The sequence below is a fragment of the Primulina tabacum genome, chromosome 4 (assembly GCF_025594145.1).
Source record: "Primulina tabacum isolate GXHZ01 chromosome 4, ASM2559414v2, whole genome shotgun sequence".
Classification (NCBI taxonomy): Eukaryota; Viridiplantae; Streptophyta; class Magnoliopsida; order Lamiales; family Gesneriaceae; genus Primulina; species Primulina tabacum.
In genome coordinates, this window is record NC_134553.1 from 9,606,291 (window position 1) to 9,633,929 (window position 27,639).

A 27,639-nucleotide genomic window follows, 5' to 3' on the forward strand; every position below is an offset into this window, starting at 1 on the left:
ACATATCATAATCTCAAATCTGTATATCTCAATCATATCAATTCTGAAAAATCATAACAATTGCATAAACAATCTGTTCTTCGATCTGACTTCGAATATACGATTACTGATATCACCAGAACACATAATGATAATCAAATCACAATTCCTCCAATACATAAATTTCAAATCATGTTGGAAATGAATGAAACTTACATATCTGTAAAGTTCTCAACGAGAGGAGCACGGTACTGTGTTCGGATCGAAAATCGGATAAACGGATTTGCCAAAATCACAACTTATGGTACGAATAAATTGAGGAAACTTTGCTCTGAATTCTCGGTCTTGTCTCTGATGGAAATGAAGAGAATTTACAATTTATATATATCTCTCATGCATGGTGTGACAAGTGTCCTCAAATCCCATAATTGCACTTTAAACCCTGAAGTCTTCACTATTTGCAATTTGGCCGTCCCAACTCTTTTTAATTCCATTTCAATCCTAATTAATTACAAAAACCGTGGAATCTAATTCATCATTCCAAAATTCATAAATTAAATAATCTCGGATTAAAATGATAAAATCTCGGGCCTTACAAAAATGTTATCTCAAGTATATGCATAAAGACATATCAGATCTATTTCAGATATCATTTGTGTTGAACCTTTTGTAACTGAAAAGATGAGTCTTTCTGATCAGAATCTTGTTTTTTGATGAAAAGTTGTTGCTAAGAGTGATAGTAAGTAACATATAAGTCCACTGAAGTGAGTGTTTACAAGAGTTGTAAAACCAAAGTCTTTTAGTAAAAATCTTCTGGAAGCATAATATGGGGAGACGTGGAAGAGTTTTATCTTTCGAACTTCCATAAAGAATTACTGTTTGATTTACTTTTAATTGCATTTTACTTTGTCGATCTACTGCTCGTGGTTTACTGATTTTCACCTTGGCTCACAAAGTTCAGCTTGACTCTTTCCCCATTATCTTTTCAGTTGTCTACTTAACTTTGAAGATTGAGATTTGATTTAAGCTACTAATACTAGTTGAGATCACTGCTACTAAAGATTAGCAAGAAAAATTTGTGAGGTGATTCACCCCTCTCTAAACATCTCCATTGATCCTAACAATCGATATTTATAAATGTTTTTAACCATCAAAGATAAACTCTAAAATTAGAAAATTTTGATGATATTTATCTATGATATGCTAAATCAAATATCAAGATATTCATAATCTTAATCCAAATATTATTTTTGATTTACTTTCTCTTAAATATGTATCTGATCATATTTAATTTAAAGAAATATGTTGACTATAAATAAATCATTTAACGGACATCAATAAAATAATCTAACGTGCTTGAAATTCCAAAAAACAACCAACATTTAATTCAACTCTAAAATTCTGTAATTGTGGTACAATTAATTGTACAATAAACACGTCACGATATATACTCAAAGAAGGGATTCATGCCAAATCAGAAGGGAAACAACCATAACTCACTTCTGAAATTTCTTCAACATATCAGAAAATATTACTTATATTTTTAAAGGGTGACCTATGCACCTTTTTAAATGAAACCCCAGAATTTCAAGAAATGTACGTGGCATTTTTATAAGTCCCTTTTTTTTATTTTTAAACAAGTGAAAATAATCAGTTGATTTTTAAAAAAGTTTAGTTAATAAATAAGGGTCAAAAGTTTACAGAAAAAAAAAAAAAATCAGCGAAATTTGTTGTCTTTATCGACAAAATCACACCGATTTGCATCATGGAAAACCAGATTTCTTAGTCATTTAATGCCACAGATTTTGAAATTTTTGGAAGAAATTTAAAATTATAGCTAGATTTGCCCATTATTTCCAATGTTTAAAAATCTTAGTAGAGACCAAGAGATTTTTGAGTCCCTTGAGTTTCTCCTGCATGGTCCACCTTTGCTTGTGCGTTGCTTTCCAGCTTCAGTCCAAAATGAAAGCGAGGAAAATGTGCCCACTGCAAATATTAATAAATTAATTAATAAATAAATAAGCAAAATAATTTGTCCGCGTGTTGATGTTTGTGCACCAGAAGACAACACATGAAACCAAGAAAATAAATAATAAAGCTGTGAAGGTTAGATTTTATACCTGTCCGTTGGCAAAAATCAAGATCACATGTCTTGATTATATATATAATATATATATTAAAATTAGTTAAAATTTGATTTTACTTTTTTGTTTCTCGTAACACGTTAGTAATATCCGATGTCATCAAATTACGTACAAATATGATTTAAACATAAAATACATTCAAATATGGTAAATACATGCACGCGATGAGATTTTTGCCACTCAAATTACTTTCCTTATATTATAACATTTTGCCTCAACCATAAAAAATATTCAAATGCAAGTAAACATGAAATTTAACAAAAATTAATCACCAAATCTTCCTTTCTTTATTGATTATAAACATGAATATTCATTCAGTTAAAATAAAAATGGGCAAAATATCATTTAAAACAAAGTTTAATTCGAATTTATGAAAAAGATTAGATAAAATATTACTTACATTTTTCGCAGCTGTGCTAAAAGCTTCGCGATGGCTAATCTCAGGATTGCTAGCTTTTATCCTCTGAATCTCCTCTCTATAAATATCACGAAATATACAGTTATAATTTTTATTAACAATTTTGAAGGTAAACTATATTATAAAAAGGTAGAGTTTAATTATTTTAATTGAAATTTGAGGAAATGGGAAATTTACGAATAATGTATAAAAATTATTTGTTAAACATTAATGATCCTGCTTAGAACTTACTTTATGAAGCGATTATACGCTGAAGGAACGCGTTGTCTTTTCTCTGGGGCTGTGGAGAAATCATGACCGTAGAAATTAATTAAGAAAATTAATAAATATTTTCTATTATCATAATTGCTATAATAAATAACAAAAAAATGTAACTACAACAATATTGAAACGACCATGTACGTGAAATATGAATTATCGAATGTTCTTAAAACTTTTAGATGAAATTAATTTAGTTTCACAGCTAACATTAATTTAAAACTAAATCGACAGAAAATTGAACCCATGTTTACTATCAATGATAATAGTAAAAAACGTAATATTTTTTTATAACACCAATACCTCTAGTCGCTACCTTTCGGTGCATACTGTAAAACATCATACTAACACAATAACATGTAAACCACGCTAAACAGATAAAATACATTAGACAAGCCATGTATAATAAGATCGTCCGAGAAAGTGTTCGTAAAGAGAATCAAACTCCTTATGTCATTAGCTCGGACAACCCCAGAGCACTATGTTACACAATATTTTTAGTATTTTTATTTAACTTAATATTTTAATAGTTTTTGAGTTTTAATTTTTTAATAAATTAAGTAACTAGAGAAGACTTTAATATCCGCGTCTCAAATTCTATTATATATAATGCAGATAATAGATTTAAAACAATTACTAGCCTGCAATTTGAACGTAAAAGAAATATCCACAACTTAAATTATTAGATTTTATATTTAAAAAAAAACAAGTATAATATACTATTAATTAACCGAAAAAATTAACGTAAATCGAACTATTTAGAAAAAATATATATATATAAAAATAAAATGATTAATGTTTCTTTCGAATATATAAAAAAAAACTAATATGTTTAATTATCATTTATGAATAAAGACGTTTTCTTCTTGATTTCTTTATAATTTTTAATACAAAAATGAGTTGTACAAGAATGTAAAGTCGCCATCGTAGCAGGTCATAAATGAAGCAAAAAAAGTCAGGTGCTCTTTTTTAGCACTTTTCTCACAAAACCCATCAAGATTTTACTTGATGACAGAGTTGTCGTTTGGAGATTAGGGACAACTATGCTGATGGAGAGTAGCTAGATATTTTGTGAGAAAGTCTTTTCTCAGATAAAATTTTTTTACTCGGTTCAATTTTGTCTATATTTATAATAAAAAGTAAGACTTTTGGCATGAAAAATAATTTTTTTTTTAGTAACCCAGGTAAGAGATTTGTAGTATACTATCACGAGAATTTTAGTGTTGAATCAAGCTATATTTCCAATTTAAAAGGGAGGAAATAGGGATCTCAATGGGTCCGGATTTTACCCAGATCCGCAATGGACTCGTGTGTATGGGGTGAGTTTGGGCATACTAAATGGGTCATGGGATGGGTCCCGGGTCTAATTTTTCAGACCCGTCCGGATATGGGCCGGGTCATTGGTCTTATAATACCCGCCCCATATCCGTCCCATATATGTGGATATAAATATTCTAGGGTTTTAATTTTATCAATTTTCATTTTTTAGTAGCTTACCTCAACCATAACGATTTTAGATATTCCTATGTCAACTGTTGCATTTGAATCTGCTTTTAGCAATAGTCGAAGAATAGTTGATCCTCATCTTAGTAGACTTAATCCAACAACTTTGGAGGCATTTATGTGCTCGCGAAGATGGTTGTGGGGTGAGGTGAAAGGTAAATAAATCACAGTTTTATTTTGTTATTATACATTCATTTTAATTTTTTTACTGTATTTTTCTCTCTTTAAATTAAGTTTTTTACAATTTGAAATTACAGTTTTATTTTTTCAATGTACTTTCTCTATTTAATTTTGTAGTTAATTGTTCAAGTAGTTTACCAACTTGTCCCACCATTCTTGATGAAGAGGAAAATGATCCCGAAGAATGTGTCTGAAATATTGCCTACTCGCTGATTTTATATTGATCTGTTTAAATTATGTTATGACTTATTTTTGGGATGTATATTTTTTTGGAGAGCTAGTAACTCTTTTTTTATGTAAGTCTTTATGTCGTGAAAATACTTTGTTTGTTATCATGAATTAATTTTCCACAATGTTGTATTTAGAGGCTTGTCTGTTTCATAATTAAGTCATGTGAGAAGAAAGATTACTTTTTTATTTTAAAAAAATTCGGGTCTCACGGGTCTACCCGACCCCGTTTCGTATTCGAGGATGGGATGGATCCGAAGAATATTTAACCGGGGTGGGGCGGGTAATAGGTCAAAATTTTTTTCATGGGAAGGGTCTTGGGTTTAGCCAAACCCGCCCCATACCCGCTCCATTGACATCTCTAGAAAGAAATACTATCTCCTCTATTATCTTCCTTCCCATAATTATTAGGGCCATTGGCTAGCTGTATATTGATTATTATTTGTTTGAAGATTCGGTCAAACCTATACAAACTGGCCTCGATGCACCTGAGTCCAGAGGCCGAGACACATGCCCTTGTACCCGGGTTTTAGCCCGGATAGCTCAATTTTTTTTAAAAAAAATTTATATATAAATTTTGTCTAATTTTGGAATAATATGATATTAGTCCGGGTAGATCAATGTAAAATATTAAAAGATTCTAGAGTTTAAAATTCTAGCCCGAGCAGAATCATATTTCTGGCTCCGCCACCTCCACCAGCTTCTAATTGTCAAGTAATATATTGAGTGTAACAACCAAGTAAAGAGTGATAATGACTGATATATAATAGGTTTTCATGAGAGGTTTATGGCAAATATTGGGGATGTAACTCTCAAGATTTTTCACCATTGTAAATACGATCTGAAATTCATGGGAAGACACACTCAAAAATCTTTAAAAATTTAGCTGGTGGCAGAAAGCTGAAGGAATTCTCGCACTCCAAACAAATTCAAAACTACTGATATTATATAAAGAATTCATATATAAGTGGACTTATTGTTTTAATCGTATCATGCGTTTTAAGTTGATCATATATGTGAATATTTTGAAATATACTATTCTGAAATGTTGAGGCAAGTTTAAGATCAAGAAGCAATGCTAACATTTGGAAATCTAAGTGGAAAGAAAATTCCGAATTTTGTTTTAACTTTGATGTGGTTGGGTTATGGTCGATGTTCTAATTAACCCTGCTACGTTGAAAAACCATTGTTCTAATTTTCAGACTCTTATTTGATGTGTGAACCAATTATGTTCTGACATTATCTCTAGGAAGACTAAGTATAAAAAACTGATATCAGTGAGGAAATTAGAGGATTTTCAGGGATTTGAATCCTCTGCTGTGACTGAAAACACAGCATATGATGCTGTGCACTTTTACACGAGATGATTAGTTGATATCTGATGGATATCACACAGTGTCAGATAAATTTGAAAAATTGTCAGACGTAATGAGATTATCAGCTGATCATCTCGTGTAAAAAAAACACAACAAAGGTTCAGCCACAACAGATGATCCAAATCCGACTTTCCGTGTATGTTTATGCTTGTTATTAAATATTTGCAAGAAAACAATTAAGTTTCAGCTCTGTTGAGTTTCAGTTTTGATATATATATATATATATATATATATCATATTCGATCGGTCTTCTCTTCTCTTACTGAGTGTTTCATCAAACACTAACCCTTACTTTTCATCCTTAGATAAGAGTGAGAAAGAACTTCAAGACTGAAAGGAATATTTTATTCCTTTATTATTTTGCTAAATTGATATTATCAATTTATGATTTTGCCTTTCTAGATTATCAAATCTTGCTTGATTTAAATCTAAATGATAATATCTTGGTTTACTTATTTCTAGATTATGAGATCTTGCTTGATTTATTTCTAGATGATAAGAACTTGATTGATTTATATCTAGATATTATATGATTTGTTTTTAATATGATTTTTATCTCCAAGATATTTTATCCATGTTTAAAAGAGTGTTATCCCTAATGAAAATATTATTTCTATATTTTCTAGGACTATTTTATGGAATGAATATTAGGTCAAGCAATGGTTATATGTATGAAGAACTTCACGGCCGCAGGAGAGGTCTCGAGAAGAGAGAGTTGGACTAGGGATCTTTTCACATAAAAGAAATTATAAGAATCCAACATATATTTGCTCTGCAGTTTTTATGTGATCGGGTGGTCACTTTATTGTGTAGCTGCTGAAGTTTTGTGTGATTGTAGATCACTTTGTTGTGGAGAGGATTAGCTGGACGTTTTCGGGAGTGCACGTAAAGGTCGGCTAAGGAGTTCTTGCATAGAAGAAATATACGAGAGCCGAGCCTATTTTGATGAGACGTTTTTGTATGATCGGTTGATCACTTTACAGCGTATGAGAGCTGCTGGATTTTTCTGAACACACAGAGAGTTCAGATATTGAAGATTTTCGTGTTGAAGATTTTGTGTGATTGATTCACATATACAGTGTTGCTGATTGGTGTTGACAACACTCAAGAACAACACTGACGCAGGGTGTTGATCGAAGAGTGGTTGTGTTTGTTTTAAGCAATACGTTTTTATTTTATGCATCTAGTTTTTATGTGGTTTATTTTGATGCATTTTTAATTCCTTGGAGTATCAAGGAATTTGATTTTGTTTTCTCACTAGTATTGTTTTGGTGTAAACGATTTACATAATTTTTCTAGTGAATTTTTTGCCATGAGGCATCGCACAAGTATTCGTACTTGTGCATAATTTAAACCTGGTATTTATTTATTAAAAGTTTACGTGTGTGTTAAATAATTAATTTCCGCTGCATGTTGTGTGCTCGTGTTGACAACATCAGAGCACAACACTAACTTCTGATACACACATTATAATGTTTTAATTAATTTCCTGTACGTTTTATGAGCAACATTCCTTTCAAGTGGTATCAGAGCCAATGCTTGGTACACTAAATGATTGATTCTGGTTTATTGTTGTTTTTTTTTTTACAGGAAATTTAACAGAATCCCAATGGACGTACTATCCACAAACATTGCTGTTTTGAAGGAAAAGTGCTGGCTGCAAGTTAACCCGCATGGTGTTGCCTCTGGTGTTGCAACACCGGGCCGCAACACCACTTCAAAATCCTTGTGTTTCAATGATAAATCTCACAATGACTCAGGTAATCATGAAATCCAGGATACTAATTCTGATGAACTCACCTTTGAAAGTGTGCAGGCTATGTATGAAGAGCTATACGAAGATTGGATCAAAAGAAATAAAATAAATTCTATGCTCTCAAAGGAAAATACTGAGTTAAAGAGTAGCATGTCTCGACTGGAAGTCTTGTTGAGTAAGAAGGACCTCGAACTGTGCAAAGTCAAGGATGACCTTGAGAAGGCCACAAAGACTATTGCTAAATTCAGCTCAAGTTCATCAAAACTTGACTCAATGCTAACTAATGGGAAAGGACAACAGAACTGGTCTTGGATATGTTGAAAGCACATATGAACATGGTGAAACTTCCAACTCTAAATCAAAATCAACCGTATTTGTAAAGGCAAGTGAAGACTGCTCTGTCCCCTTAATAGTGAAACCTCACATGAAGACTCTGTCAATCTCAAAGCAAGTCTCGGAACGATTTCTGAAACAAAACAAAGCCTCCTCTTCTCATTTGAAAGTTGACCCGCCAGGTGAAGATGCCACAAACCAAGAAGCCAGTGTCAACTTCTAAATCAAAGCAAAGAAAGCGAAATTTTATTTGCCACTACTGTCATAAGCCAGGTCACATCAAACCTTTCTGTTTTAAACTGAGAAATGACTATATGAAATGACACGCACATCTGGTGTTGTCCACTGTGTTGCCCAACACCAGGCGCAACACAACAGTCAAGAAACCTCATGTGAAGAAAGTTTAGGGTACCAAAAGCTGTTATTCATTGCAATGTCATTTATACTTCTTTAAAAACTAACATTGCAGGTGCATGGTACTTTGACAGTGGGTGCTCACACCACATGACCGGATCTAAAGAACACCTCACGGATTATGTTGAAGTAAAAGTGGGCGTGTAACCTATGGTGGTGGTGGCCAAAGGAAGAATTGTAGGCAAAGGAATCCTGAATATTGACGAACTTCCTGAACTTCATAATGTTCTACACGTTGAAGGACTTAACTCAAACTTAATAAGCATAAGTCAACTTTGTGACAATGATTTACATGTTAAGTTCAATAAAAATAATTGTGAAGTTTTTAATGATGTCAATGTTTGTGTAATGTCAGGTACTTGTTCTGCTGACAATCGCTATCAATTGGGAGAAGGTGATGGTTGCCTAAGTGCCAAGGTGAGTGATTTAGACCTATGGCATCAAAAACTGGGACATGTGAGCTTCAAGACTTTGAAGAATCTGTGTAAGTTTGATGCTGTGAGAGGTATGTCAAATTTAAGTTCAGGTAACTCATATGTCTGTGGACTGTGTCAGAAATGTAAACAAACTCGTGTTGCGAACCTCGGTGTTGCAACACTTGGGGACAACACGGTGCCTTGAACTCTTGCATTTGGATCTAATGGGTCCAATGGAAGTTGAAAGCTTGGGTGGTAAGAAATATTCGTTTGTTTGTGTCGATGATTTTTCGCATTTTACTTGGGTAAGTTTTCTTAGAGAAAAATCTGATACTTTTGATGCTTTTTAAGAAATTGCATGCTAGGATAACAAATCTGTATGATATGAAGGTGGTTATCATAAGAATCGATCATGGTGAGGAGTTCGAAAATTCTCATTTTATTTCTTTGTGCCATAAGGTATCGCTCATGAATATTCATCTCCGAAGACCCCTCAAAAAATCGGCATAGCTGAAAGGAAAAATCGAACCTATCGAGAAATGGCTCGGGTCATGCTTAGTTCTAAGAATGTGTCAAAATATTTTTGGGCCGAAGCTTTAAATACAGCATGTCACATTTAAAATCGTGTTTATTTAAGGAGTGATTCTACAATGACCTCATATGAGATTATCACGGGAAGAAAATCAAACCTTAAACTAATTTCATATTTTTGGATGTGTAGGTTATGTGTTGAATGATAGAGATCATCTAGCTAAATTTGATTCTAAAAGTGATAAATGTCTTTTTCTTGGATATTCTACTAATGGTCGTGCTTATCGTGTATTTAATCTGAGAACTAGGACTACAATGGAATCAATTAACGTTGTGTTTGATTATCTTGCAGATCTGACAGTTAAAACACCGGAGGATGATGTAGAAGAATTGCTGGATACAAGTGAGGCACTGACCAGAAACAGTGTTGAGTCTGGTGTTGAGACCAGTGAAGCAACACCAAGCACAACACCGCCTCTGAACCGAACAGAAACTGTGCATAATGATAACGATGATGATGATGATGTGGTAATCAATGGTGGAAAAGAAATTCCCAGCAAAATTCAGAAGAATCACCCATCATCACAAATCATTGGTGAACTACATGAAGGTGTGCAAACTAGGAAAGAAGAGAAGGTTGTCTACCGAAAGATGATTGGACTAATCTACATGAGCTCTACGTTTTCCCAGGTAAGTCACTCGTGTTTTGTGTCTCAAATTGAACCCAAGAATATTAATGATGCACTAAAAGATGAATTCTGGGTCAATGCAATGCATGAAAAACTTGAACAATTTGTGCGCAATGATGTATGGGATTTAGTGCCTAGACCTTTAAATACCAATGTTATTGGAACAAAATGGATTTTCAAGAATAAAACAGATGAATCTGGTAACATTGTTTGGAACAAAGCTCGGTTGGTAGCTCAAGGGTATACATAGGTTGAGGGGGAGGATTTTGACGAAATCTTCACTCATGTAGCTCGAATTGAGTCAGTCCGACTGATGCTTGGCATAGCATGTCATATGCACATCAAATTGTATCAAATGGATGTAAAAAGTTCTTTCTTGAGTGGAATTCTGAATGAGGAGACCTATGTTAGTCAACCTAAAGGATTTGAAGATCTCCACCACTTGGACCATGTCTACAAATTGAAGAAGGCTTTGTATGGACCGAAACAGGCTCCAAGGGAATGGTATGGTAGGTTGGCCGAATACTTGATAAACCTGGGCTTTAAACGAGGTGAGGTTGACAAAATCCTTTTCATTCAAAAACTGAAATCTGATATTTTGATCTGTCAAGTATATGTATATGATATTATGTTTGGTTCTTCATCTGAAATACTTGTGAATAACTTTGTGGATTGCATGTCATTATAGTTCGAAATGAGCACTGGTAGGAGAACTAAATTTCTTTCTTGGATTACAAGTTAAGTAATTTCATGATGGTATATTGTGACAACTCAAGTGTTATAGACATTTCTAATAATCATGTTCACTACTCTCGAACAAAACACATAGACATAAGACGTCACTTTATTCGAGATTTGGTTGAAAAAGGCATAATTCTACTGGAATTTGTTAGGACTGAGAATCAACTGGTTGATATATTCACAAAACCTTTGGACTTTGAGAGATTTTTCAATCTTCGGAAGTCTCTCAGCATGTGCATACAATAATCACACACACATGTGTCATTGGTGTTGCCAACACCGATGACAACACCATTTTTGCATGTATATTTTTAGGATGCTAGACATACTGGATAATCATAATCATCCTATTTATTTGTGTAATGTCTGAACAGTGAAGGCAATTTCTGAAAGGTACTATCTGAGTGTTCATACTTCCAATCAAATGTTGAGGAATAAATTATGCTCAATCCTAGGCATCGAGTAGTTGAGGATATTCATGGAAATCGTGATCTTGTCTAATGTGATAAAGTGACTTGGAAAATGTGAGCATAAGGAGAAAAACAGAAAAAAAGGATAAATAAAAAATTTTTTTAGAAGAAAATGGAAAAAGCTACCTAGAGGAGTCCATTGAAGACCGTTCTTCTAGTGTGGGAGCTACCACTTCTAAGTAAAAATAGTAATGGAAAAAGCTACCTAGGGGAGTCCATTGAAGACCATTCTTCTAGTGTGGGGGCTACCATTTCTGAATCAAAATAAAATTTTATGGAAGTTTGAATAAAACTCAGTGGTATTGCCAGGAGGTGTTGCCAACACAAAGTTCTGACACAGCACAGTTTATATAATGCCTGACATTTTGATAATTCATCATATTGGAGGCATATTTAGGACATGCATATTGATTTTTGTTTCGGGAATTCATCATGTGCAGTGACATATCAGTGTTGACCTATGACAGTTGATAAAAATCTTGATTACCTAGATTTTGAATTTATGTGTATACTTGTGTCTGTGAGTTATAATCGACGTGGGTTTTACTGGATATTCTTTTGAAATCGTCGTAACACGAGTTTGAATCAATTTTACTGTTTGTTTTTGGGATAGAACCGTAATTAGTGTTTTGGGTAAACTTCGGAAATATTACCTTTACCATGTGGATTTTTTTTGGAGCTGAAGAATTGAATCGGTGTATTTTTTAGTAAGAGCATATATGTTTTGTTACAGTTGAATACCTGATAATTACTCTTGCTTGTTCTCATTTACCCTTGCAATCTTTCCTTACTCTCGTGATTTCTCTTGTGCGTCTTTGTGTATAACTCCTGATATACCTTTACAATTTTCTCTCATATTCTACACGTGACTGAGTATAGTCCGCTTTTGGAAATTGGCTTACATTCTGGCCAAAAAAAGGGGAGTAGGAAGACCAAAAATGCAAAAGAATGATGCTGAAGCATCTGGAATTGCTGAGATTGAATGAATACTTATACTCTATCTTTAATGCTGTTTTTGGTTTGCTTTGCGTGATTAATGAATTTCTCATTCGTATGTCTTCTTATGTTTTCAGGTGTTCTAACGATGGTGTTGACAACACTGTCAATAACACCAGTGCTCTAACATGTTTAATTCAAGGGGAGATGAACTTTGACTAAGGGGGAGACTCATTCGAATGCATGGGGAGCTTAACTGACTGCGATGCTTACCAAGATTATCATTTTTGGATGTTTTGTCCAGAAAGGCAAAAAGGGGGAGATTGAAAGGAATATTTTATTCCTTTATTATTTTGCTAAATTGATATTATCAATTTATGATTTTGCCTTTCTAGATTATCAAATCTTGCTTGATTTAAATCTAAATGATAATATCTTGGTTTACTTATTTCTAGATTATGAGATCTTGCTTGATTTATTTCTAGATGATAAGAAATTGATTGATTTATATCTAGATATTATATGATTTGTTTTTAATATGATTTTTATCTCCAAGATATTTTATCCATGTTTAAAAGAGTGTTATCCCTAATGAAAATATTATTTCTATATTTTCTAGGACTATTTTATGGAATGAATATTAGGTCAAGCAATGGTTAGATATATGAAGAACTTCACGGCCGCAGGAGAGGTCTCGAGAAGAGAGAGTTGGACTAGGGATCTTTTCACATAAAGAAATTATAAGAGTCCAACATATATTTGCTCTGCAGTTTTTATGTGATCGGGTGGTCACTTTATTGTGTAGCTGCTGAAGTTTTGTGTGATTGTAGATCACTTTGTTGTGGAGAGGATTAGCTGGACGTTTTCAGGAGTGCACGTAAAGGTCGGCTAAGGAGTTCTTGCATAGAAGAAATATACGAGAGCCGAGCCTATTTTGATGAGACGTTTTTGTGTGATCGGTTGATCACTTTACAGCGTATGAGAGCTGCTGGATTTTTCTGAACACACAGAGAGTTCAGATATTGAAGATTTTCGTGTTGAAGATTTTGTGTGATTGATTCACATATACAGTGTTGCTGATTGGTGTTGACAACACTCAAGAACAACACTGACGCAGTGTGTTGATCGAAGAGTGGTTGTGTTTGTTTTAAGCAATACGTTTTTATTTTATGCATCTAGTTTTTATGTGGTTTATTTTGATGCATTTTTAATTCCTTGGAGTGTCAAGGAATTTGGTTTTTTTTCTCACTAGTATTGTTTTGGTGTAAACGATTTACATAATTTTTCTAGTGAATTTTTTGCCATGAGGCATCGCACAAGTATTCGTACTTGTGCATAATTTAAACCTGGTATTTATTTATTAAAAGTTTACGTGTGTGTTAAATAATTAATTTTCCGCTGCATGTTGTGTGCTCGTGTTGACAACATCAGAGCACAACACTAACTTCTGATACACACATTATAATGTTTTAATTAATTTCCTGTACGTTTTATGAGCAACATTCCTTTCAAAGACGATAAGCAGATCCAATTTTGGGTTTGGGGAATGAAGAACATAACCAACTTACGTCGAATCGGAGCCATCTTAGGTTGTTCATACTCACTGGGAAATGATCCGGTTTTGTTCCACTTTGAAGACGAGCCGTTGTCTTTAAGAGCAGTTTCATTCATAAAGTGTTGTTTCTGAAGCTGGTTTCAACAAGTTATGAGATGTAATTAGCACACACAATTCTATTTAATATTTTTTTATATATCAAGTTTTCTATGTAATTTAAATATAATTAACTGGGAAAATTATTAAAATCGTCGTATAAATTGGCATGTTTTCGTTTTTTATCCTATAATTTGTCAAAATTTTGTTTAGTACAATAAGTTGGTCATCTTTTCCAATTTTTTTTTCCTGTGAACTAACATGACTCTATCTTAGCACTGCAATGAAAAAACATTGAAACTAAGATCGAACATTAATTTATTTGATTCGCACAGTTTATGGTAACAAGAAAACACTGTAGATGACAGAAGAATCTGAAACAGTGAAGTGAATTAATCTGTTGCAAAAAAAAAAAAAGAGCAGAGAAGAAGAAGAAAACCTGGAAATCTTGAATCATATGAACATGAGACTGATGAAGCGAAGCTCCCCCCATATTAACAGACAGCAAATTTGCGCAATGCCCGCATCTCACAGTCGCAACGGTGAACATGCTGAACGGGACGCTCACCTGAAAACGATATAATTCTTGAGAGGGATTAATTGGGTTTCGATTGATTCAAATGCATGTGGATTTGACTTGAGTTTAATTTCTTTAACAGAGGGTAAATATTTGAATCTTGTTTTGTTTTTTTTACTGGAGACTAATATGGCTGAGAATACGGGCAGGAAAACCGAAGAGGATGATCTCCCAATTGTGTGAAAAGAAGCCCTCAAATCTCTCTTTCGTTTCAGTGCTACTGACTTTTTGTGACAGGTCTCTGACACCACCATGCATCAATGCTTAATTGATTAATCAATTTTTTATTTTTATTTTTATTTTTTTGTGTTTGAGAAGAGAAGAAAACGACGTGACTGGAACGGAATTCATCAAGCACTATGGCCAAGAAACTTGATTGATCATGAAATTTCTTTTATTTATTTATTTTTCAATAAAAACTCAAAATTAATTTTGTTACTGGAACGTGAATAATGATGATACAGTAACTGGATGCATTTTTCAGAACACACAGCGGAAAAAAAGTACTCGAATTTCCAATGAAAGCACTCAATTATCCGAGGAACTAAAAATGAAATTTGTGTGTGTAAATAATATCCATTAATGAAACTTCTCACTTGAGAACAAATGTTGGAAAACATGGGTTGCTTAAAAAAATCGGGAAAAAAAAAAGAAGAAAAGGAATCACTTTTCTATGCGATGAGTTTCTTCTGGCAGATCTAGGAGAGAATTCTTTGGGTTAAATCAAAGTGAGATCTCACAGCAGAATTCAGACATATAATGCATCCATTTTTCCCTCACCGACACACAAATATGTGTGTAATGATTCAGTTATATATATATGTATCAAGATTATAGCTGCTTATGCTCATGTAGCGATGCAGTTGAAAGTTTCGGGTAAAAAACAAAAATTAATTTCAGATTGGACAGAAAAATATTTAATGGGGAGCCCTAAAAAGAAAAGAGATCATTAGGGTTTTGCTCATTTTAACTAAATCTTCAATTTGACTTATCATATTATTGTAAAATCTCCAGTTCTTTCTGTCCAAAATATGAACTTCAACTTTATCTTGCAGATTCTTGAAAATTTTTATCACCTAAAAAAAAACCCCCCCAATATGAAACATCATCATATCACAAGAAAGAAATATACCAAACCGGCCACGATTCTTAATCTCCGGTGATGTAGTACTTTTATTGAAATAATATATATATATATATATATATATATATTTCATTTGCCAGCTCTAGATTATCATACACAGATCGATGCGTAAGCAAAAATTTAATGAAAAAACAGTAAAAAAAAATTTAAACCCTTTATCGCGATCACATATGCCCTAGTTTTGAAAGATCAATTGAGTAATACAATTATACCGCTAGAATGGTGTTGCAGAAGTTGCACTGAACGTAACAAACACGTTCGGAGATATTTTCCTGTGACATATTAGCTGGATCGACGAAGATCAACGATTAAATTGTTGTTGAGAAAAGCCTAAATATTCAAGGTAATTTATATAGTGGTGAGCTAGATTTGAACAAGAAAACAAATCGAGAGCTATGTATCAATAAATTTGTGGAATCAAAGGACTCGGCTTTGCTTCAGCTTGAAGACAAGGTGCAGATCAAACAAGAGAAAAAGGCAGTGAAATTGTAAGGAGAAGAGAGAAAGAGAGAAGGGGATAATATTATCTAGGTTGGCAACAGTGATATAACATAACAATATGTTGTGTGAAGAAAAAGAATTTAAGTTTCCTAATGAAACTTGTTTTAAATTGAAGTTAGTATTTCTTTTATTAGTGTAGCTGAATTATTTTTCAAGATTATGGTATATTTAAAATCATAAAATGGGAAAATGGAATTTATAGAATTATAGATAAAAGATTTGAAGTTCATTTTGAAGATATTGAAAGGAAATGGGTTTTTAATAATTTGTGGAAATTGAGTGAGTGTGTGGGGGAAGAATGTGCCATTACGATTGAGAGAATGAGTGGGTGGGAGTCCGTTGGCTTTTTTTTATGTGTAGGCACACATTGGCATAATTGTGTGTGTGTGTGTAGCGGACGAGGGGGGCGCATTAGCCGGTAGATGTAGCATTGTTATTTTAATTTTTGAATTATATTTTAAATTGTGGTGTTTTTATAATATTCGAAAATTTTCATAAGTTTTAAGAAAAATAGATCGATGCCAGATTTTAATTAGTAATATATGATTTTGAGATTTAGTATTTGTTGTTTTGTCAAAAAATTCGTGAAATTCTTTTTTTTTTTGTTGATATTTGGAGTCAAGATAATCCAATCATATCGGTATAAGAGTAGTTCTTTTGTGAGACGGTCTCACGAATATTTATCTGTGAGACGGGTCAACCTTATCGATATTTACAATAAAAAGTAATACTCTTAGGATAAAAAGTAATATTTTTCATCGATGACCCAAATAAGATATCTGTCTCACAAAATACGACCCGTGAGATCTTCTCACACAAGTTTTTGCTTCGATATAAATAAGTGAAATGAAGACATTGATTTTACAATTTGCATTTTCAAGTTTCGTATTTTGAAAATTTTGTACAGTAGCTTCAATATAAATGTTAAAAATATTTATTTCTTTACATAGATAATTGGCTATAATTTATCAAATCATCATTCATTTGATTAAATACACTCTATCTATTTTTGCAGTCGTAACATGTAGAATTAATATAAAATATATTGATATTAGCAATTTGATTATTTATTTTAAAGTAATTTATAGTTATTATATAGTATTGAACGATAATTTTTTTTTTAAATTGAAACTATATAACATATGATGTAAGATGTTTAGATTCAGAATTTTAAGAAGTCTAACAATATATATATATATATATATATATAATTTAAGTGTGTCTTTTGTGAGACGGTCTCACGAATCTTTATCTGTGAGACGAGTCAACCCTACCGATATTTACAATAAAAAGTAATACTGTTAGCATAAAAAGTAATACTTTTTCAAAATGAGCCAAATAAGATATCTGTCTCACAAAATATGATCCGTGAGACTGTCTCATACACATTTTTGCTTTATTATTTAAGTATAGTTTCACAAGCAAGACAAAAGACGAATGTACTTTTTTATTTAAATCATCAAAAAAAAAAGTCCCATAATATGTCAAATGTGGAAAAATTCGCAGACATGACAGATTAGACACAACCTCAAAGAAATGTAAGGACTTGACAGCATGCACATGATTGTGTTTATACACATTTTCAATTGTGTCGTCGCCATAAAGTAACTAAAAGGCAATGCTTCTATTATTTCTTAGATTAAGGTAAATTTGATCCATGCGTGTTTTATAGTTTTAAGTGGAAATCAGAGACGGAGGGTGGTGGTTTAGTTGTCATCGCCCGATTTAATTTAAAAACGGTTCAAATGATCGGATCCAAAAAAGTTATATTATATAAAATAATAATATAATATTGTATATTAAATCTGTATATAAATGATTAAAAAAGATATATTTATCCATGTTTAAAATATAAACAACATATATTTAATCAAATATAAATATATATGTATTTTTAAAAATAAATAAATCTAAATAATGTGTAATATTACCTCAATAATATTTTTAATAAAATTCTAAATCCAAATAATCATATAAAAAAATAATATTTTAAATTTTGAATATAAGAAATAAAATGTTATAGAGAAAACAAAAAAAATCATATTTAAAAAGAATAAAAAATGAGTAAATTGGTCAGACAGATTATGAACCGGTTCTGACCATTTTGTTAAAGCAAGCTGCAATCTCGCGGAGAGAAGAAGAAGAAAACTCTATCGCCGAACTTCCAGAAAGAAGAAATATTGTTGCGGGAAAAAATTGAAATGAATCCAAAGATTATAATTATTTATACTAAACTAAAGGAACAAAAACGCATTTGTCAAAAACGTGTTTTCACATTTCTTTAACTCTCAACACTCCCCTTCAAGATTGGTGTAGGTTTAAGACACCAATCTTGGACAATAAATAAGAATGTTGCTCCTGACTTAGACCCTTAGTGAAGATATCGGCAAGCTGCTCGGTGGTGGGAATGTATTCAGTCTTGATCATACCGTTCTTGATGTTTTCTCTAATCAAGTGACAATCAATCTCTATATGTTTGGTACGCTCATTGTATAATGGATTTGCCGCAATGTGTAGAGCTGCCTGATTATCACAATACAAGGTTAGCGTTGTGCTCAATGTCGTTCCCATATCTTAGTAGTAACCCAAGTATCCAAGTCACTTCACATGTGGTGCTCGCCATTACTCGATACTCCGCTTCAGCAGACGAACGCGACACCGTACTTTGTTTCTTAGACTTCCATGCACTAGTAAAAAATCGGATTTTACTTCGGCAGGCTTTACTTCGGCAGGCTTTACTTCGGCAATAATAAATTACGAAGTAATACATTACCAATAACATCAGTAATAACACAAGCGAAGTAAAATAATATATTTTAATTCGGATTTTTAAAAACACGGGCTTCACTGTATTTTTTTATTATATTTTACTTCGGCATATCAATGTTGATGAAGTAAAAAATTAGAAAAATAAGTTCATGCTGAAGTAACAAGATGAACCGCGCATATTAACAAAGGAAACTAAACTATACTGAACATTTAGCGACGGTTTTTAACCGTCGCCGATTTCATCAGCGACGGCTTTCTAGAAACCGTCGCTGATTAATATCAATTATATCACATATCCTTTAGAGACGAGCTCATTAGCTCGATCCACATTTTTCTTCAAAATTAACCCTAACACCACGCCGTTCCACTCACCGCCGTTCGCTTCGAAGTTCGAACCACCAACACCACCGCCGTTCGCTTCGAACCACCAACACCAAGAGGATGTACCTATGCTTTACTGATTCTGCACTATCAAATTTCAGGTCACTAATTTTCTGCAGGTCCACAAAGTCAGGTGTGAGATATATGAAGCCATTATCTGCTGTCGGCTCTGGTAATAAAATTTTAGGCATTGAAATATCTCAAATACATACAATGTGCAATAAGCTTGTAAAGTGTTCATATTTTCAGGGGAGTTTGTATAAGCGATATGATACCCTTTTACTTTGGGAAGTTTTTCAGACAATCTGGAGCATCTGACGATGTTTGCTCAAAGGTTTTTACTCTCGAAATGTATTTAAATTTCATAAACCTCCTTCAAGCTGTGAGTTGTAATTTCTGTTGGTTATTGTAGTTAGGGGTTAGCAAAGAGAAAGCTATGGAAATTACTCATGTTGTACCAAGACATGGAAATCTTATTGGTTTTGGTGAGATTAATAAAATATTTGATTTCTGTGCATGCTAAATACAGCGTTTTTGGGGTTGATGTAGTACGTTGTGTCGATTCTTGTTAGTCACAAAAGTGAAATAAGCCGATAATTTGTAAAGAAAGAGTAATTATGAAAAGATGGTTATGATATTTATATATTTTTGTATCTTTTTTATCACATGTTTATTTTCTTGTACTTTCATCGTGCTGTTCATGAGGTTCACTGGGTAAGAATCTCAATTTCATTGTTTTGTAACTTTTTTCTGCTTTTTGAAATGCTTGTCATTGTTTATTTGTGGTTCATGCATGCAGTGGAACGATTTTCTCTTGGAGTGAGAAATCCTACATCTTTCTTGGCTGGGGCAATGGTTAGTTAAACTCCTTCACTACGAAGTTTTTGTCTAGGCACTTTTTTTTACGTATCCGATTTCAGGGCATATCACCTGAGTGCTTCTTTGCCGGTGTTTGCTGCGGTGGATTATTAACACTTCCGTTACAGGTTATTAAATACTTTCTTGATAACTATCTCATTGTCGTGTCCTCGTGGAATCCTTGACCCTTGTCTCATACAAGAAAAAGAAGCTGAGAAGAAAAGAATAAATGTAAATATGTAATTAATTTTTGAAGAGATGCGTACTCTTAATTTGTATATTAAAGACTGCAATAATATTGAGGGTATTGAAAGAAGTTCATGATAGTATCCAAATTGAAAGAAGAAAAGAAAAAATCTTCAAATACATGAGAGATAACACATATACTAAGGTGAGATTACTGACGGCGTTTTATCCATACAACGGTATCGCTCATCATTTCTTGCTGTATCTGTTTATTTTAGCACAAAAGCTAGGGTTCTTCTGTTACGGTACCTGATTACTACTCTGTTAATAATTATTTTGATCGAGTTTCTCCTCGGTGCATTTTTGATTAATCAGGCACTTCCCATTTTGTGAAAATCTTGTTTTGCTTGTGTCTTGTTGTTGAATTGATTGAGTTAAGCTAATTTTGATTCGTCTGTATGGAAGTGTAAATTTTGTGTGCTTTGGATGCGGTGGTGTTTGTTTTGTTTTTCTGGTTAAGGTTATATTGGTGGGTTTGAATGAGGAACAGATGTGTGCAATGTCGTGAGAAATGAAGGCTTGTCTTGTCCAGAAATGGGGTGTGTTTTTGGTTTAGTAAGTGCAATTGTCTCCATGCAATTGGGGTAATCTGTAATGAATTTTTATCCGGTGTTATTTCAAGATGCAAATGAAATAAGTTCGTACTTTCAAATGAAACATGCCTCTACCAGTACTGATATATTTTATATCTGTCAATTTTTATTTGCAATAGAAGAATCTAATATATTTTCTTTTTAAAATTTTAGTTTGTAGGGATGCATCAAGAACCAATATTACACTCAATGTCAATATGACGAGGTCAGAAGTGATGAATATGTAATTGTGGATTCGTGGATATTAATCATATTAGTGTATTAAGTCATATATTGCGAAGTCTTTTTTTAATACACTAATTATATTAGTGTATTAAGTCATATATTGCGAAGTCTTTTTTTAACAATTACTTCATCAAAATAAAAAATAAACGAAGTTGTTTTGCGCAATTACTTCACCAAAACACAAATTACTGAAGTCTTTCGAACCACTTACTTCGTCACTAAATGCAAATTGTGAAGTAACATAATATAAAATACTTCAACAAATAGGATAAATGCTGAAGTTATAGATAATATTTACTTCGACAAATAGGATAAATTGTGAAGTTGTTTGTGTCTATTACCTCATCAAAATACATAACTACGAAGTCTTTCAGATGAATTACTTCGTCAATTATTGTAAATAATGAAGTAAAATATTATAAACTACTTCGCTAAATAATAATTAAGACGAAGTTATATATAATATATTACTTCATCATTTACAATAATCGATGAAGTAAAACACATTTCTTACTTCGCTACCGATCCAATTCTGGACCGGTTTTCCTTCGAAAACCGGTCAAAGACTTCAGCATTTTCAAACATACAACTTCGGTTATTATGCGAAGTAAAAGGTACATCTATTACTTCACGTCCATATACTTCGGCAATTAACTACCTTATTAATTCATTGAATACGCGAAGTAAAAAACAATTTTTCTACTAGTGATGAGATTAGGGAATTACCCAACTTGATGCAATAAACTGTAACCGAGTGACGTGTCATTGGGCATGCTGCCCAATCATAATCACAATAAGCATGCAATGTGAAACTTTTAATGGCTGACAACATGATTCCCAGACCAAGTGCAGACTTTAGATAGCGTAGCACACGCAGAGCTGCATCCATATGTGATTTCTTTGGTGCATGCATAAATTGACTAAGAACTTGTATAACATAACAAATGTCGGGTCTTGTAATAGTAAGGTAAATGAGCCTCCCAACCAATCTTTTATGAACACCAGACTCGGCCATTAAGTTATCATCAAGCTCACTAGCAGAATTCTGTCGATTGAACTCATCCAGTGCATGACTTGTGAGCTTCTGATATTGCACAACAGGGGTGTTGCAGGTTTTAGCACCTGTCAAACCAGAATCATCTAATAATTCTAGCACATATTTGCAGTTGGTTTAGATAAATCCCCTCCTTGGACCGAGCCACTTCAATTCCAAGGAAATAACGCAATTACCCAAGGTCCTTAATATGGATATGAGAATTCAAAAACACCTTGAGATCAGAAATAGCTTGTTCATCACTTTCAGTGACTACAATGTCATCCACATAGACCAACAATCAAAGAGTCAAGCTTAATAAAAAGAGAATGATCATGGGCCGACTGAACAAAGCCTGCCAGTCGCATAACACTAGCAAATTTAGTGTCCCATTAGCGTGAAGAATGTTAGAGGCCATAAAGAGACTTAACAAGTCGACAAACACGCTGCTCCCCTCGAAGAGAATGACCAGGTGACACCTGCATATACACCTCTTCATCCAAATCACCTTGGAGGAAAGCATTAGTCACATCCATTTGATAAAGATGCCAATTCTTCGGAGCCGCAACACTTATCAGACATCGTATAGTGACAATTTTGGCGGTAGGAGAAAATGTGTCATGATAATCGATCCCTTCTTGTTGTGTGTAGCCTTTGGCGACAAGAGGAGCTTTAAAGCGATCAACTGTGCCATCAGGATGTCGCTTAATCTTATAAACCCACCGACAACCAATGGGCCTTTTTCCAATCGGCAATTGCACTAATTCCCAAGTGTGATTAAATTTCAATGCTGCTAGTTCAAAATCCACAGCTACCTTCCATCTAGGGTCCAAGACAGCCTCATGATAAGAGTTAGGTTCTCTATCAACAGAAATGCAAGCCAAGAAAGACTGATAAGGTTTAGAGAATTTGGTATAAGTAAGATACTGGGTAAGAGGATATTTGGAAGTGGCCAAATTAATGTGAGATAATGTAGGGCAAGAGTAGTCTTTGGTCCAAACAGGAGGCTTGGAGACGCGCAAAGGATCGTTTCTGAGGCTGGGAAACCATGGGATCCATATGAGTAGCAGGAGGTTGAGTCGAAGGTTCAACAAAGTCAATAGGAGCAGGGGGTATAACTTCAACAAAGTCTGACTTAAGTGAAGGAGATTTGTAAGCATCATGTGGAGGAAAAATAGGCAAAATCGGATTCGGACTGGCGAAGGAAAAGATATTTTCATGGAATACTACATCTCTTGACACAAAAAACTTCTTAGCACCCAAACTCATAACTTTTATCCCTTTTGTGTGTTGGAATAACCCAAGAACACACAAGGATTTGCTCGAACAGAGAATTTGTCCTTTAGAGTCAATGAAGTTGCATAGCATAGGCACCCAAAGACACGAAGATGATCAAAGGTTGGATATTTATGGAACAACATTTCATATGGTGTCTTGTTTTTTATTAGCGGACTAGGAGTATGATTAATGAGATAACAAGAGGTTAAAACACAATCTCCCCAGAATTTTAATGGTAATGAGGATTGAAAAGGAGAGCTCGAGCGATATTGAGTATGTGTCTATGTTTGCGTTCAACGACTCCATTTTGTTGTGGAGTGTAAGGACAAGAACTCTGATGTAGTATGCCTAAGGAGTTAAACAACAAAGTACATGTGCTTTTGAAGAAATCACTCGCATTATCAGTCTAAATGATCTTCACAAGAGCAGAAAATTGGGTATGGACCATTTGGAAAAAATTTTGTAGAATCTGCAGCACCTCAACCATAAACTGCATAAGATAAACCCATGTTGCTTTGGAAAAATAATCTATTATTGTGAGAAAATATCTATCGCCATTATGTGTGGGGGTATGAAAAGGACCCCAAACATCAATATGTATCAAGGCAAAACAGCAAGATGATTGAGATAAGCTCTTGGAAGAAAACTTAATTCTAGTATGTTTAGACATTGGACAAACAGAACAGTGAGAAAGACTTACAGAATTTGTCATAAAGGGCAACATTTGTATTCTAGAAACAGACATGTGTCCCAAACGTGTGTGCCGAACAAAATGATCATTAGACACATTAACCGTCGAGTTGATATGACCAACAATGCTATGACAAACAGAATAAGGAAATGAAACAGAAGGGACTAAGCTGGGGCCACAGCTTGAGAAGGATCGTGTGTCAAGATGGTAAAGTCCATTGAAAAAAAAAAAAAAAAACCTCCCAATCTTGAGATCCTGAAATAGGCAAAAATGGAGTCATGTTTAGGATTGGACCTATGATCGATTTCCAGTCGAATCAACTGGTCCGCTCCAGTTCGATTGGTTCAATCCGATTTTAAAAACACGGACCATCGGCCTTTCAAATTTTGTTTTGATGGGTTAACAAGGTATTGATGGGTTGAGGTGGTAACCACTTGCCCCCTTGTTTTCTTTTCTTTTTCTCCCAATTTTGTTCTTTTACAAACTTTTATTTAAAAATACAGTAAAATAAAAACAAATAATATTTAATTTTTTTAAAAAATTCTTCCCAAAACCCATTCAAAATTAAAATCGAAGAATTCCAATCCCAAGTCTTATATGTTTTACCTCTCGTAATCGACTATGTAGTCCAATTTAATATTTTAATTTTTAATTGTAAAATATAGTAGACTGATGTCACTATTTTATATATATTTTTTGAACTAGCTAATTTACAAGTAAATGTACAGATATGCAAGTCTATTTCTGAAAAATTTAACTCGTTCAACTAACATTTTTATAAACCAAACAGTAATCTTTCCGACCAGGAAAAATGGCAAGTCGGATATATTGTCTTTGGTTGATGGATAAATCTCAACTCCGACTTACGTAATGTCACAATGACTGATAAATCTCAACTCTGCATAATTTAATACATTTGACTAACATTAAAAAAGACAGATTTGAAAGAAATTATATTTAAAGATACCTAACAAAAAAGTAGAACAATATTTTCACCAATTTTTTTGCTGATCACCTTTTAGAAACGGATTCCACGACAGAAAATAATCATATCTATAGCTAATTAATGACCATATTACCAACAAGATTCTATTATTCATACAAGTAAACAACTCATGAAATAAAATATATTCAAATCCCTTCATAGCTCCCCAAAAATTACATCATCTTCATAAACTTAGGAAGTCTTCTATGAACTAATGTTTTTATAACCGGACCAATAATCGAACTGGTCTATATTATAAAAACGGCTCGACCAACCGAACCACTATATATTTAAATTCTAATAGTCTTACATATGTATATAAATAATAATAAAAATATTTATCAACGTTTGAAATCTAAACAGCGTACATATAATCAAATATAATTATATTTGTATTTTTAAATTAAAAAATAAATAAAAAAGCTCTATTACTGCTAAATAATATTTGTAATAAAATTTAAAATCTAAATAATTACATATAACTAAAAATAGAAATATTTTTTTAAAAAATTTATATAAGAAAATAATCAAATTCCAAAAAAATATAATTTTTTAAAAAAATTAAAAAGTGATGAACCAGTCGGGCTGCTTATTAACGGATTCATCAGTTCTTGACTATCCGACCAGTTCTTGACCGATTAGATCGATTTAACAATAAAAGCGAATTTTTTACTAGGTTCAAACCGGACCCATGGTTGGTTCTCGGTCGACAATGCACATCTGACACGTGTGAATCCACTCGATCACCCACACCATCTCAACCATCATTACCTACAACAGTTGAACATCTATATATTTATATCTCCATATATGTATATACACACACACATATATATATGTGGTGATATATATATATGTATATATGTATATATATATGTATATATATTAATACATCTATACACACACACATATGTATAGGCTATATGTAAAATTAAATAACTATTATTTAACTTTCACAACTTTCGTCATATGGAATCAACTTATAAACTCTTTTTAAGCATTTTATTTGATCTCCATTAAACTACATTCGTCAAATTCAACTTTTTGAACTTTATTATCTCAATGGGAGCACAAAATTCAATAATTGTGTGATCCTCAATCGTTCAGAGATAAATCTAGATGTTGGTTCATAACTTTATTCTAATTCAGAATAATATTTATTCTTATTTGGGTTTACCCTAATTAGCCTAATTCTTTTCTTCAACCCCTTGATCAAGAATGCCAGAACTTTAGTCTGATAGCACCCATCAGATCATGGTAAGAACATGCATCTAGTAACATCGTCTCATGATCCTTTATGTATCACTGATAGTGCCTGCAAGAACCTTAAGTTGTGGTTAGTGTACAGTACGGGCCCTTCAATTTATATATCCTGATCTAATTCGTAACTATTTTTATATCGATAGTTACAAATGAATATGATAACGATGTAATATATGTTTAAGTAATAATAATGACATCAGATGTAAACTAAAGAACCACATTCCCTAAAGCGCATATCTTACTATGTCCAGAGATTCTTTGCACTATTAACTTATCAGATTACAAAAGATATATTCACCGTAGGCAAACAGTGAATCGTCGACTACAGTGTAGTGGCTCCTACGAATTTTGAAAATACACGCAACCTCACCACCTGATGGTCCTCAATAGATTCAGTAAACGAGTCAAAGTGCAGTGCTAGAACACAAAGTCTCCATGTTGTCCTAGGTCAAAGAACTAATGATGTACAAACATAACCGCATACTTTTCCACTCGATAACTGATAACTACTTAAAAGTTCGAGGAGGATTGTTCAGTGATAACCATAACCACAGACTTTTCCATATGACGTTTACATCACATATGTTAGTCTCAAGTTCGAGCGATCTTTATCTTTATTTTAGGCAATGATTCATCTAAGAACTTATTTAGAATATATGGTATACTTCCTAATGAGTTTCATGATCTTACGTTGCAAGGCAGACCTCATGGTATCTATTGTATATTCAAACACTTTATGTATGCAGCTTGCATGGCTATACAGATAAATTAAATGTCACAATTGGATAAAACCTAAAATATTATTAAAATAAATATTTTTTTTTACATAAGAGTCAGCAAAATCCAAGTTATAAGTTAGCTCGCTGAGCACCTACTCTAACAAATACACCATAGCAACATACACGCTCACGCCATTGTACATGACTCCAAACTACTGTGCATAATACATACATGTTTCAAAAATTTAAAACATCACATGTGAGCCATTAATGCTTCCTCCTAAACCTTCAAAAAACCCAAGTACGTGAGTAAAAATTCATATATTGCATAACCCATCAAAATTTTGAGTTCA

At 33.1% G+C, this 27,639-nt stretch overlaps 2 protein-coding genes across 2 annotated transcripts; one reads left to right on the forward strand and one right to left on the reverse strand.

Moving 5' to 3' along the window:
- Nucleotides 1-1,559: 1,559 nt before the first annotated feature.
- Nucleotides 1,560-16,303, reverse strand: LOC142543053 (putative axial regulator YABBY 2). Its single transcript, XM_075650039.1, has 6 exons — nucleotides 15,957-16,303; nucleotides 14,463-14,591; nucleotides 13,941-14,061; nucleotides 2,773-2,821; nucleotides 2,524-2,599; nucleotides 1,560-1,965 (listed from the first exon to the last, which is right to left on the reverse strand). The coding sequence occupies exons 1-6, from the start codon at nucleotides 16,023-16,025 to the stop codon at nucleotides 1,852-1,854; spliced, it is 558 nt and encodes a 185-aa protein (XP_075506154.1). The 5' UTR covers nucleotides 16,026-16,303; the 3' UTR covers nucleotides 1,560-1,851.
- A 3,253-nt stretch (nucleotides 16,304-19,556) lies between these two features.
- Nucleotides 19,557-20,465, forward strand: LOC142541534 (uncharacterized). Its single transcript, XM_075648054.1, has 4 exons — nucleotides 19,557-19,729; nucleotides 19,808-19,880; nucleotides 20,195-20,250; nucleotides 20,316-20,465. Exons 1-4 carry the CDS (start codon nucleotides 19,664-19,666, stop codon nucleotides 20,436-20,438), a joined length of 318 nt encoding a protein of 105 aa, XP_075504169.1. The 5' UTR covers nucleotides 19,557-19,663; the 3' UTR covers nucleotides 20,439-20,465.
- Nucleotides 20,466-27,639: the final 7,174 nt, after the last annotated feature.